This window comes from Nannobrachium achirus (assembly GCF_963921795.1).
Source record: "Nannobrachium achirus genome assembly, chromosome: 6".
NCBI lineage: Eukaryota > Metazoa > Chordata > Actinopteri > Myctophiformes > Myctophidae > Nannobrachium > Nannobrachium achirus.
In genome coordinates this window covers 59,060,320-59,075,024 of record NC_137815.1, presented here as the reverse complement: position 1 = coordinate 59,075,024, position 14,705 = coordinate 59,060,320, and the positions used below count along the sequence as shown (strand labels likewise).

Here is a 14,705-nt window from a genome sequence, read left to right as displayed (position 1 = left end):
TCCCCCCTATCCTTCCATCTCTCGCCCTCTCCCCCCGGAACTGGGGATGTCCAGTGTACCTCTAGAGCAGGGGTTCTCAAACGTTTTTTTTTTTTTTCTTTTTTTTTTTTTACCCCCAAAATAAACATAATTGAGCTAGTACCTCCCACTCTGACAAGCACTTGGAATTGTAGGTATTACATTTAATGTGACTCGGTTCCACAGATAAATATTGTGAAAATAGCAGCTCTACATGCTCACAACGCCTCGCAACAACGCGAGGCGCTGTGAGCATGTAGATCATCTATTTTCACGATGTCCGCCTCCTGCTTACTTAATATTTGACAGTTTGGCATTAAAACGGTCTTGAAAGTCCTTAAATTGTCACTTTAGAAATGTGCAGATACCCTGTACGGTATACACTATACTGTGTGTTGGTTTGTTTACCATTGAGTGAGAAAAACAAATGACATTAAGCTAATCTTCTGGGGACCCCGCTAAATAATTTGGGGACCCCACTTGGTCCCGACCCCAAGTTTGAGAACTACTGCTCTAGCATGTTGCATTTCTAACCAACATAATGTGGATCTACGTTACGCTGTAGCTAATAATGGAGCTGTCCTGTGCTTTTTATCTTCCCCTGTAACTAATATTGTGCAGTCCTGGCTTCCAGGCAGTTTTAGTTTTTCCAATCCCGCTGAGGCCCATTAATAGCAACTGTGCTTGCTACAGTAGCTTGGAGTCAGCTCACTTTGAAATTCAGCCATCATCTGAATTGCCTCGTGTTCCCCTCAATGCGAAGCAAAACAACATTCATCACCTGTCATTTAATGGCACTGGTGGAATAATGACAACATCATTTATTCACCAGATATTTAACAACACAGATGATTCATTGGGTCTATTAAATGCTGAATAGTTAGCTGCTGTTTTTTTTCCTCGATGACAATTAGCTGTATTTAAAATGTTTACAAATCAGAAACAAAGAATTAGCAGGCGGTAACTGTAAGCCGATATGATTATCTGTGCACTGGGTTGAACTGACGTCAAATTTTTCATCCATCCATCCATCCACACACCTGTTTGATAGACTCCTTGTCTATCCATTCCTTCTTCCTTTTCTGTGTGAATACCTTATTCATCAGTCACCGTGTGCTTTCAGGGATTGAATGCATTCTCCACTCTGCTGATGTCTTGGACGGAGTTTTACTGCACTGTACATACAGTAACATATCACTCACACAGTCACTCATAACACCGTTAGTGAACAACACACTATCACTGTAATACTTTTAAACATATTTTACTGTATATTGTGATATTATCAGTTCTTAGATAGAACCTCTCTATGTTGTGCTGCAATTGAACCCCCCTGCACCAATCCCTGATGCCACACCTTTCAATGAAACCTCAAGGCATCACGTGACGTCCTCTCCCTGTCTGTCACAGCCACAGTTTAGCCTTGTGTACCGACTGAGTCGTCTAAAGGGGTCACTCACTCATTTATGATCATGGAATGCATTTGCAATGACGTCTGTTATCGTTTTGAGAACGTGTCTGGGAGGAGAGCCATTGCACTCGCTTACATTGACATTTTGATCGAGAGTTTTGACTTGTTGTGTGATCCAAAGAGTTTTCTGGGGAAAACAAACAAGAGCATTTATCTTTTCATTGTCATCTGCTTCCCAATCGTTTTGGCTGACTGGCTTCTTGCTCTGCCACCTGCTTGCTTGAGCACCGCTGCCTTGTGCCTTGTGCCTCAGACTGATGGAGAATCACGCTAGCTCTTGCCATTTCATCCATTGCTTCTTTTCACTGGGTCAAAAGTATAGACACTGTCCAACCCACATCGGAAGGGTTGGGGTTTTACAGGTAAGGCAGGTCTCAGGTTTGGGCTTGGGCTTCTCCCAAACGGCAATGTGATTGCTCCTTTTGACCGATGTGGTCATCGGTTGGCTTATTGTTTTGCATGGCCATTGAACTGGCTGGCATATTTATGAGTCATGTACCGTAGGCTCTTGAACTTTTAGTTCAAGCCTGCTTCCTCTCCCTCCACTACATCCCCTCCTGCATTAACACTGGGTGGGCTTTTTGGGGCGGATTGAGAGCATGGTGGGTAGAGCTGTCACAATTATTACATAATCGTCTAATCGCAATTATTTGAGGTAATCGCAATTATTTTTGCATAATCGCCATAATCGTTTACATGTTGAGAAATGTTAATATAATTACAAACACTTTAAAAAAAGTAGTGGAAATAGCCAATCTGCAAGCTCACAACACGTCGCATTGCGACCCGTTGTGAGCTTGTAGATCAATGTTCTTTTTTTAAGTATGTGCAACTTCAAAGCCTAAAAGCCAAACAGGGATGTAATTGTCAACGACAAATACACAATTAAATCGTTAATCGCAATTATTTGAGTGACAATTAATCGTCATGTAAAATGTCATAATTGTGACAGCCCTACTTGTGATGTGAGTAAACACTGCATGAACTACCACTACTAGGCTAGATAGACTCTCATAGTGGCTGCAGAGACCATCACCCTCAAGGTAAAGCTGGTTTTAATGCTAATGTTGCCTGGAGAACTTAGACTGTAGTACTGATTCCTATATTTCCAGGTACATTTGTAATAACAGCAATTGGCCTCTTGGTGGCACTGACACATCAGTATTATGTAGGAGTTGTCCTTCAGGTCTCCAAAGTGGTTAATATAGAGACAATGAAATGTTTGACTCACAGCCGTGGTTAAATGTGGATTTGAACAAACACATGTACTCGCATGCACAGTGTAATAATCTTTACTACATCAAATATTATCAAATATCAAAGTTGTAATGATTTATTGATTTTGATAAGTGAATCGAAGTGGATCCTAAGCGCAATAATCAAGCATTGTGTTGATCGGTGTTGATTAGCGCCACTCCCCTGGTTCATTGTGTCTTTGTCTGTCTCTTCATTTGATTGCCTCCCTGTCTTTCTTTTAACCTTCATACTAACCTGTTAGGGTTAACCCTAACCGTGTATACAGGAGTTGTGTATTGTGATATTGTATTTTATCACGCTTTTGTGTATTTGTGTGTGTGTGTATTTTATTTTTATTTGTATCATGTTACATATTGTATGTGGTTTATTTTTGCTCTTGTGATTTATATTTTTGGTCGTGCTTTGCGATATGAGCTGCAGGGCTCTATTTTGATTGTCTTGTACCAGCTCTTATGCCTTAACTTAAAGGCATGTCCATACTGTCTCCGACCACCAAACGTTTTGTCGGAAAGGTCCGGTTCAACTACAAAATGACGCCACTCGCATCTTCTGAAAAGCATTACCTCGAAATTAGAGTTCGGAAAGCTGCATGTCAGAAAGTCGGAACTCTCAGACGAAAGGTTTGTTGGTCGGAGACAGTATGGACAGGCCTTTAAGTTAAGGCAGGGGTCTTCTGTGTTTTCAGGCCAAGGACCCTTTAGCTGAGAGAGAGATGAAGCAGGGACCTCCTCTACATATTGTATAAATATGTGATAGAGATTTTCATCGATTTCATAGATCGATTCATAGACTTGTTTGACAGCACTGTCATCTGTCTATGTTGGTTTCTTTTTTTTTCTCGACTTTAATCGTCGATACTTAGTAAACTTGACCTTTCACTCTGTACTTGGTCTGCTCTTTTTTACCTCTACATCAAACCTATTTGCTATCTTTGGCTAAAGTTCTCCTCAGAATAGGGTTGCGAGGGTTCAAGTTGTTAATTTAAAAATAATGATCCTATCACACAAGGATTTGGCAGCCCCCCCTGTAGTAACTCTTAGGACCGCCTGTTGAAGACCCCTGAGTTAAGGCATAAGAGCTGACCTTAAGACAATCAAAAATACAGCCAAATGCAGTATAATAAACTTGACTTGACTTGAGTTAACCCTTTGCTCTTTCCCCCTCCTCCCCCTGTAGTCGACGTTACGGACGCCGTTGTGTCCTCGACTGTTGCTCCTCCTACTCCTCCTCCTCTTGCCCCTCTTCCTCCTACCACCATTGCTCCTACAACCATTAGTACATCTACTACAACTACGCCACCTACTACTACCACTACCTCCACTACAACTACTACTGAGCCTACCACCACCACCAAGCGTACTGAGCAGAACGTACTGGGTACACGGTGTCCTTTCCTCTTGTCTTTCCTATGTGTTTCAACTGACATAGAATTATTTTTTTTCCCCTTTTTTAGCTGAGAGACACATTTGATGAGGTTTTACAGAGCCATCTTACGCCATCTTACCAACGCAGTTATCAAAGACTATGGTCTTCTCCTACCACACATTTTGAAATGAGTTAATGTTAATAACTAAGGCATTTGCAAAGAGTGTTTACCCCAGTGGTGGAAAAGTTAAATTTTATTTTACTTAAGTAAAAGTTTAAATTCTGCAATATAGAAATACTCTGTTAAAAGTAAAACTCTGGGATTCAAAATGTACTTGAGTAAAAGTACAATAATATAATGTAAACAGCCTATCTACTGCTATTTTCAAATGGCCAAAAAAAATGAAGTGGTTAATTTATGTTTTGTAATAATAATAATCAAAATCTACAGAGTAACTAGTAACTAAGGTTTTCATATAATTGTAGAGGAGTAAAAGTACAATATTTTCCTCTAAGATGCAGTGGAGTAGAAGTAAAAGTAATTATTTTCCGTAGGGTTAGGTTCAATTTGAGTTTGATTTCAATCAAAAAAAGATGTAAGCGGTGCAATTAAAATGTTCACGCACTGAAAAAAGAATATATCTCTGCTGTCGGGCCGAAACCTCGCAACTCCAAAATGTTAATTTTCAGGAAAATGAACTCAAGTGGAGTTAAGAGGTTTTGAAGGGCTTTTAACTACTTTTCACTGGTTCAATATTATTTTAACCAACACACAGACGTAAAGGGTGTTCAATAGCACATATTTATGAAAAGAATAGAGGGCCAATCGGGTGGACTTTTGGCAGAAAGTGTGAAGTTATGAGGTTTTGTCCCAAGCACTTTTTACTATTTTCCATTGGTTCAATATTATTTTAACCAACACTCAGATGTAAAGGGTGTTCAATAGCCCTGATTTATGCAAAAAAAAAAATCAAAAACCTCAGAAATGAAGTTAAGAGGTTTTGGCCAGACAGTGACGAATAATCTCTTGAACTTTTGTGTGTGCAAAGTTTCTATCCACGAATCGATTCCATTTATTTCATGTTTCGAGTGGACCAAGATTTCCGTTGACCCCAGCCCTGTGTGAAATGGTCCCTTAGTGTTCCTATATAGTGTATAGATGAAGCTCCCTGACTACACCTTAACCGACGACCTGTGTGTGGTTGTTGTAACCATGCCCTCTCTGCCCTTGACCCTTTGACCTTTGATCCCCTCACCCCTGATCCCCTGTGTAGTGGCCCCAGGGCGGGAGATCTGGAATCTGACGGTGGAGCCTAACAGTAACTACGCTAACGTCAGCTGGAGTCACAACTTCCCGCTCGGCAGAAACGAGTTTGTGCTAGAGTTCACACTGGACAGTAAGAAACCAGAGCAAACCCGCAGGCTTTATATTTGCCAGATCACTTCTTCTAAATCCTTGAGGCAGAAACAGAAGGGGAATTTGGGAAACTGTTGGGAGAACTGTTAGAGCAGTGAGGCTCTGAGTTAGAGGGAGAAAATTAATACAGAAAGAAAAGACACAGGGATACAGATTTAGTGTAGAGGGCAGATCATTTGTGCAAACAAATGTTACAAACTAAATATCTATGAAGATGGCTTTAGCCCAGATTCAACAGACCAGACATATACGCCAGATTTTGAAAGCTCTGGGTGGCATAGATATTAAAAAGAAGTAAGACAGTATCATTTAATAGCAGATAATACTAAATCAAAAGTTTTAGATTTTTTTTCCTTTTTTTTTTCTTGCAGCCAACAAGACTTAGGAACCTTAGTTAACCTTTGGCTGTAAAGACTAGAAATTAAACAATCCCTTATCAATTTAGGACAGGACTCCACTCTGAAATGACACTTATTAATCTGTGAATACACTTACACTCTATTCACAGAAACCCTCATGGGGCAGAAATGTAATTTTCAGACTAAATATGGTTTCACTGCAGCTCAGTAGGAAGCTGGATTGTGTTATCAATAGAATTCTGATTAACATCTACATAGCCCCGTGCAGGAAGAGCATAGTATTATTACTTTGGCCTTTTCATGTACCGGTAATAATTAATTTATAATTTCATCGCATATGCTGCTCAGTTGCTGCCTGGTAACAGTTTTTTTTACCTATTATACCGCCAGATTCAATTCATACTACATACAGTACTACTACATTACATATGTAATTTTATAAAATCTTGAGTCAAGATTTTGAAATAGATTAAATAGAATAAATAATGAATCTCTGATAGTATGACGCAGTACAGAGCAAGAGGGTGGAAATTCATAATCCTCTTCAAACAGAGAAACGAATCAAACTCAAACACAGTTATCGCCAAGAATATGTTTAACTGAAAAATTAATTTCAAGTTTTCAGTTCCTGAGGAACCTTGGCATCTTGCTCTGTCTGTGTGTGTGTGTGTGTGTGTGTGTGTGTGTGTGTGTGTGTGTGTGTGTGTGTGTGTGTGTGTGTGTGTGTGTGTGTGTGTGTGCGGTGCATGCGGGCGTGCGTGCGTGCGGGCGGGCGAGTGCATGCATACATGCACGTATGTCTTTTTAAAATCACATCCTTTCCTGAATGTAAACTTGACACATGTTGGCTTTTGATTCTTTTTTATCATTTGACATGATTGAACAAATTAATATATTGGAATTTAGAAATTTGTATTATACTGACAGAAATACTATTCCCTTACATATCGTCGTTATCGGGTGGAAACCTTGTATGTCCAAAACCGTTCCGTTCGTTTTTATCATTAAAAAAATGGACTAAACTAATGAGAACAGCCGATCTACAAGCACACAACGCCTCGCACCGCGAGGCGTTGTGTGCTTGTAGATCTGCTGTTTTCACTACTTTTGTGCGACGGGCTTGTATGATGAAGCAGGGCTTTACTTTACAAATTTGAAACATGGAGATACAAGGTTTCTGCCCGACAGCGACAACAATATCCACTATCTCTCCAGCATGCTCTTGCTGTTGCTCACCTCTCTCTCTCTCTCTCTCTCTCTCTCTCTCTCTCTCTCTCTGGTTGACAATGAGCTGTCTTTCCTGTCATTATCATGTCACAACCGACCATGCTACCTCCCTCTACCTCCCTATGCATCCGCGCAGATGGTTGTCTTTGCATATATAAATATGTCTGCATAGCTTTTGGCTGCTCAGCTGGCATTTGCAACCGGGCTATTGGGCTGGCTTGCCGTCCATGTTCACTGCTTGCTTTTGCTGACCCGGAGATGAGATGAAGCATTCACAATTCCACACCACTGCAGAACACCTGTCCTCCTTCCTTCCTTCCTTTCTGTCACCTGATTCAGTCCGGCAGAGATGTCTTTGTTGCCAACTCTCCTCCAATCAACCACCTCTCATCTTTGAAGGAAGGATGCATTTTTCATGTGCTTCGACAAGGCCTTAAATGATTAATGATTGTCTGAATGTGACTATAGACCAGCCAGAGAGTCAAGAAAGGGGAGAAAGAGGGGTGGGGGATTAGGCGGATAAAACGAATCTCTCTCCCCACATTTGACCCACCCCAAGGATAAATGTGAAAGTTCTTCACTAAGAAACGATGGCGTCGTTCCTTATGAGGCTCTTCACTGCTTCTGGGCTGACCAGCTGTATGTCACAGGCGGTTATGGTTTGGGGAGAAGTGAAGGCTTGGTTGCACAGAGTATGGAGATTGAGAAATAATGTCAAGGTGTAGGCACAAGTGCTGTGAAATAATTGGCTTTAAGCACACATGTGCACGCATGCACACATGCACACACACTCACACACACACACGCACACGCACAGACACAGACACATGCATGCATGCATGCATGCATGGGCTTTACTTTGTGGAAGAAAGACAAACATACAAATTTGAAACATGGAGATACAAGGTTTCCACCCGACAACGATGATATGTTGGTAGTTGATCTCCTCGAGGACATACAGAACGTAGGCAGGCGGTGTATTCAATAGTATTAAGTGTACTGTGGGATTCCAGTCAAGAGGTTCATGTGTGTAATTTCTACTTCCATGCGAATGCTACATAATGTTACCGGTATAGTAGATACCTTTTACCATAAGTGCAAGCTGATATTGCTTTGACATTGTACCCTTTATATATGGTTTTATTGTTGGCTAGAGTGCACTCTGATTTATTGGTTCATACTCATGGCCAGGGACAGAACATTGTCGCCGATAGCATGCCTGATTTAAAAACAGTGGCTGATATAATGAACAGGCTCATTTTGACCATGTCTTTCCTGGCCTAAAAGGCTAAAGCAGAGATTGCTTGATTGTTAGAGCTACAGAACTAAAACACCAGCCTTGACCGTATTTCCAGCACGTCATTGACTAATTCCGTCAAAAGGGTTGGAACTGCCTTTGTTTGGCAGTTCCAGGAACTGAGTGATGGGAATGAGCTTTTGTTGGATGACATCACATGAATGTGATAATGCTCTCATGTATAGCATGGTGCATGACGTCCATTATTTGCTAACCACTCCCCCCTCCTTTTGCCATTACTCCAAAATTGTGCACATAGCTTGGCCATGTCACGGCTGACATGTCTTTCCACTGACAGATGTTGCGCTTGAAATGGATTGGTTGTTGTATGTGTGTGACTTTTAGAGATGAGTGCGGGTCTATGGATAATTGAGACAAACAATGCTTTGTTAGCTAACAGTTTGTGTTATTCAAGGACAAATGGTCATTTTAAATGTAAGGTAATATGACCCACAGCAGCCCATTCGCAGGGGAGTTAGTTTCCGGAAAATGTTTTTGTCTATTGTATTGTGGTTGCCTGAAGGGCTGGCACCTTTTCCTCCCTCTACCTCTTGTCTCATCATTCTATCCCTCATTTTTAGATTGGTTTTCTCTGGAGAATTATGCCATTGAGAGAGGCATAAAGGAAGAAAATGCGGCAGCAAAAGTTAGTCTACATCAACTGCAGAGAGTTGAGCCTAATCCATTAAGTATAAAGCCTGTACTATAAAGGATGAAAATACATTATGCTATCTGTGGATATACTGTAAAAGCAGACCATTATGTTGAAGGTGGGAGCTGCATTGTTTTGTCTCAATTCACCTCAATAACCTCGCCATCTCAAAAAGAGTGGTGCCGTGACCTTTCACTAATCAATGCAGCCGTTACTGTGGCCTGCCAGGCCCCGGCCTCTGGAATGTGATTGGCACCTTTCTTGTTTCTCCAAGACAGCGATCAAGTGAAAGTCGTTATGGTGAATCAGCATCAGCATCCTCCCGTTACGGTGGCAGACTTGATCGAAGGTTCCAAGTACCGTCTGAGGGTATACTCCCATGAGCTCAACAGCATCAGCAGCCAATATATCCACTTTGAGACAAGCGCAGGTGAGACCACACCTGGCCTGGTGGTGAGCACGGGGTTATGTTATGGCCAGGTGTGCGCTACTCTGAGTGCTACACTCACATTAAACTGGTTGAGCTTTTGTATGTTTGACCAATGGCTCCTGCAGGTCCATATGGTGCTGACTTATCCTACCTCATGTTGTGAGAAGAAGCAACATCATACTATTATGCTATATGTTTACAATGGTAACAGTGGTTCGGAATTATTTCAAGGCAATTTGACAAGCTGTTACTCGGCGTGAGTTATCCCTAGCACATTCCTGCCACAACTCCCTCAGCAGCAATTGGAATATGCTAGACTGGTGGTATCACAGTGCTATGGCTGGCAGACAGTCAACTTCTGCTATTTTGGTCCTACTTGATGTCTTCACATTTTAGACAAGTATCACATTCTATAAAAGCTCAGCAAACTGATAAAGTCTGTACCAGGAATCAGTATTTCTAAGAATCTGACATTGAAACTGTGTCTTAGACATTTTTCCAGAATTGTAAGAAGCTTGCTGTAAACCAATGTAAATCCTTGTTGTCAATTTAGCCAAATTTTGTCGCAACAACCTTTATCAGACACGTACACATTTATAGGTAAGTATATTTATTGCTCACAATCTGTCAAATTGCCAGACATTGTTATTTTCTAATAGCGAAAAATATTCATGATGTAATTCATGTGAAACAATCCCAGGAATCCTACACCTTTCATTCCAAATCCTGTCTATCATTGAAATTCGACTGAAACGTACTTACTGTACGTGGTGTGGGAAAGAGCACAAACACTGTATTGTTATGGGTGAGAATCGTGGCATGCTAGGCTAGCAGCCTGGATGCTGGCAGCGTGTGGGGATAATGAGACGATGGTTCGGAGTTGTCACCTTCTGCTATATGGCAGACACTTTTGACGGTCCCCCATGAGGGCGGATCGTCTGATGTGTTAACGAGAAATCGCTGCCTTCCACAAAAACACACTCCTTATTATCCTCTTTTTTTTTTTTTTTTCTGTCTATTTTCTCCCCGTCTCTGTCTGTGTCTGTGTGTGTTTTGTATGTGTGTCTCTAGCATACACCAAGGACCATGTAGACATTGCAACCCAAGGCTGGTTCATTGGGTTAATGTGTGCCATCGCCCTCATTGTGCTCATCCTGCTGATCGTCTGCTTCATCAAGAGGAGCCGTGGGGGGAAATACCCAGGTAAGGTCTTGTATACGGGGGTTGATGATAGCTATTAATTCCCTGGTAAGTCCTGGAACTGTATACAGGGGTTTGGTGATGATGATACTATTAAAATACCCTATATTCTTAGTTGTCTGGAGTCCCCCAGGGCTCTATAGTCGGCCCCCTACCCTTTTCCCCAATACACCAAATATTTTTTTCTGAAAATAACTGATCTACAAACTCACAATGCATCGCAATTCAATGCCAAGTGGGCTTGTAGATATTTTATTTTCGCACGCTACACTGTTGCACAAGTTCAAGTGGTTAATATGAAGGTAAGACCTGGTATACAGGTCGGGTGATGATACCCATTACATAGCAAATACTGGAGGGATGTAAATGTTAATTTGACTCAGAGAGTACAAATTAATGCATTTGTACTCTCTCAGAGCTATGATGGATAAATTAACACTGGGGATTTGACTGTGTATGACATTATGCTATAATAATACAATCGTGACTTGCCCTTGACATCTCTTGCTGAAGCTGGCGGGGCATCCTAGCTTCTGGCTTCAAAGGCTGGAATGTTTGCAAACTGTTATCTGTGCTGATGAGCTGTAGAAGAAACCCACCAGCCAGCTTTCTGCTGGCTAAATTCTACTTTATTGTCACATCACAAGTTTACGGGTATAAAGAAGTGGGTGAAATATATATATTTTTTGTATAAGATCTAGGGGAGAAGAAAGAAAAAGGAAAACATCAGATATTCAAATATTCCTGATGTAGTAAATGATATGCATACCAGTACATACTGTACATACTGAAGGGTGCATTGTTAGAAGAAATGGCAATGGTATGAGGCAGTTAATAAAGCAGCATAATATACTGTAGTAACATAATACAGTAGACACCCTATATTAAAATTGGGAGGCCGGCGGGTTGGTGGACCACTGCCACCTCACTCTGACTCACCATAAACAAACATGATACACCCATATACTGTAGGTATAGGCACTTTAGGCAGAACCATAGCCATGTCACTATCACTCAGACCTAACCCTAAACAAACCCCATATGGATATAGTCATACAGTACAGTATGTGAACATCCGGTGACCCAGATCCACAGATCCGATCGCTATGCCCATATATGGTCTTGTTCATATAATATATTCACATGACCTTGGCCCGACTTACCTATTCAAACACACTGTATACATTGGTAAGGACTCAAGGGAGTGTGGTGCCCAACGTTGAGTATTTTGTATATGCGGTTGTCCAGAACCGCTGATTCAACCGATATGCCCATATGGCCAAATCAGAGCGATATATAAGAGAGTGGCGTCACGCTTTGAACTCGCCGCAGACCGGAAGTGGCTTTGCATGGAGCCGTTCTCATTCCTAGCGAGCCAATGCCCCGTCCGCCCCCCATTCTAGCCGAGTCATTTAAACTCGCTGGAAGTAGACCAAATCACGTCTTTTTCACCATTGTAACGCATTCACGGGCCTCTCTAAGGTAGATACCATTTTTAAAATAGTGAAAAAGACGTGATTTAGTCTACTTACCAGCGAGTGAAAAATGAATGGGGGCGGACGGGGCAGAGGCTCGCTAGGAATGAGAACAGGCTCCAGTAAGCTAGGCTAAGTTAGCTTCCCACCATAGAGTAAATAGGCTTTTCACGCTTACTATGGGAGTCGACGTAAGTGACGTAACTCTCTCTTCTACAACTCTGGGCCAAATATATGGGCATATACTGATGACATCAGGGATCTCCATATTTGGGCATAAAAGGGACAAAGATTTGACAGATACAGATATCTCCATACATGGCATGAAAGGGACACTGGTAGACAGACAGATACAGAGATATCCTTACCGGTATATGGACACTGACAGTATTTACACCAGTAAGACTCCCTAATCGGGAGATAAGCGACCGTTGGTCGCTTATCTCCTGTCACACTGCTGACATCAGTACCAGGAAAGAAGCATTTCTTCGACTCAGACCTTATCGCCAGGGTTGGCTTATAGCAGCTGTCGGTAGGACCATATATGGATTCTGTTAGTGTGGATCTCCTAACAGGGCATCATCTGGGATACAATCCCTTTTATGCCCATATATGGAGATCCCTAACATAATCCCTTTCATGCCCATATATGGAGATCCCTAACAGAATCCCTTTTATGCCCATATATGGAGATCCCTAACAGCATCCCTTTTATGCCCATATATGGAGATCACTAACAGCTAACAGAATCCCTTTTATGCCCATATATGGAGATCCCTAACAGAATCCCTTTTATGCCCATATATGGAGATCCCTAACAGAATCCCTTTTATGCCCATATATGGAGATCCCTAACAGAATCCCTTTTATGCCCATATATGGAGATCCCTAACAGAATCCCTTTTATGCCCATATATGGAGATCCCTAACAGAATCCCTTGTATGCCCATATATGGAGATCCCTAACAGAATCCCTTTTATGCCCATATATGGAGATCCCTAACAGAATCCCTTTTATGCCCATATATTATGGAGAAATCCCTGCTCTGAGTATCTGACATCAGTGTGATGTCACCTGTTTATGCCCATATATGGAGATCCCTGCTCTGCGTATCTGGTTGCTATGGTAAACAGTTGGTTGCTAGGGTAAAAAAACATGGTTGCTATGGTAAACAGTTGGTTGCTAGGGTAAACAGTTGGTTGCTAGGGTAAAACCATGGTTGCTAAGGTGGTTGCTAACGTACACTAACAAACCAGCAACAACAGACTGTTGCCACAGCAACGTACACAAAGGTTTGTGTACACATGTGGTGTGATGTCATACTGATGCGGAGATATGAGCAGGGCAAAGGTGTGACGTGTGACGGACGGACGGCCGGTGGAGGTTTTCATAGTAAACTGCTCCCTGACGGTCGCAATAAAGCTAACAGCATTCATGTATCATGAATATTGATATACCCTGATTATTATTTACATTTTTTGAACATTAGACAACAGATTACTGTGGATGTTTTACAGTGTTTATAATGTCTAGGTGGTCGGTGCATGACTGCTTTCTCAAACCTTCTCGGTAGGTGTCTCAATTTGATTATGTCAAAGTACAGTACAGACTAATTCCCAGTGGTTAATAACCAGATACGGACTACCCCAAAGTAGGGCTGGGCAATATATCCACATAAAAATCATGATATGAGAGTAAATCATCTGGGATATAGAATATCGTGTAGTCATAAAAATGATATCAACACAAAATCGATATCAAGTTATTTGGTCAAAAATATATACCTGTAATTCTTATTTTGGCCATATCGCCCAGTCCTACCCTAAAGGAATTCATTTAAGAAGAAATTTGAGAAGTGTAACACTCAGATTAGAACTAAAACGTGTGTTTAACACCTAGATAAAGAGAGAACAGAGGGACCATGCTATTCCAGTAAAAAGACTTGATTGCAGGGTACTAATAAAAGCTAAATACAAACCAGTAAAAACTAATTGCTGTGGCAAAGGATGAAGGTACGCAGATTAATTTCAGATGAAGTAAAATATTCATTTCAAATTATACTATTAGTCTGCGTCATCAGCGCCCACACCCTAGGTGGGGTTGACGATAGGGCCTTTCTGTGTGGAGTTTGCATGTTCTCCCCGTGTCTCCTAGGGTTGATACCCTCACAAAAACATGCAGTAATCCTGGTCTCAATAATGCCTCCCCCTGGCCAGTCGGGGCGCTTGATGGAGGGGAAAGGAACTGGTTGGAATAACGTGTTCCTTCCACGCGCCACGTCCATTCCGGGGAAATCCCCCCTGTCAGGTGAAAAGAAACAACTTGGACTACTCATGCATTGAAGGAAGCATGAGGTCAGTCTGTTGTCTCCCCAGGCGCGGAAGAGGGAGAGCAGAGCCCAGGATTACATAGGCAATTGGCACTGGGTGAACATGGGTTGCAAAATCGTGGGATAAAAATTCTTTAAAAAAAAAATGATACTATTACTAATTACAACTATACTGTATTAACAGGACTGCTGTGAAGTGTGGCCAGT

The 14,705-nt window shown here is 41.6% G+C and overlaps 1 protein-coding gene across 1 annotated transcript in view; it reads left to right on the top strand.

The window, feature by feature from the left end:
• nfasca (neurofascin homolog (chicken) a) overlaps window positions 1-14,705 on the top strand; it is a gene marked incomplete at its 3' end in the record, with an annotated part of 110,100 nt that overhangs the window by 87,053 nt on the left and 8,342 nt on the right. Inside the window, exon 27 of the mRNA XM_080727384.1 lies at window positions 10,565-10,696. Within this exon, the coding sequence (XP_080583510.1) occupies window positions 10,565-10,696 (132 nt within the window). The remainder of the gene's footprint in view (window positions 1-10,564; window positions 10,697-14,705) is intronic.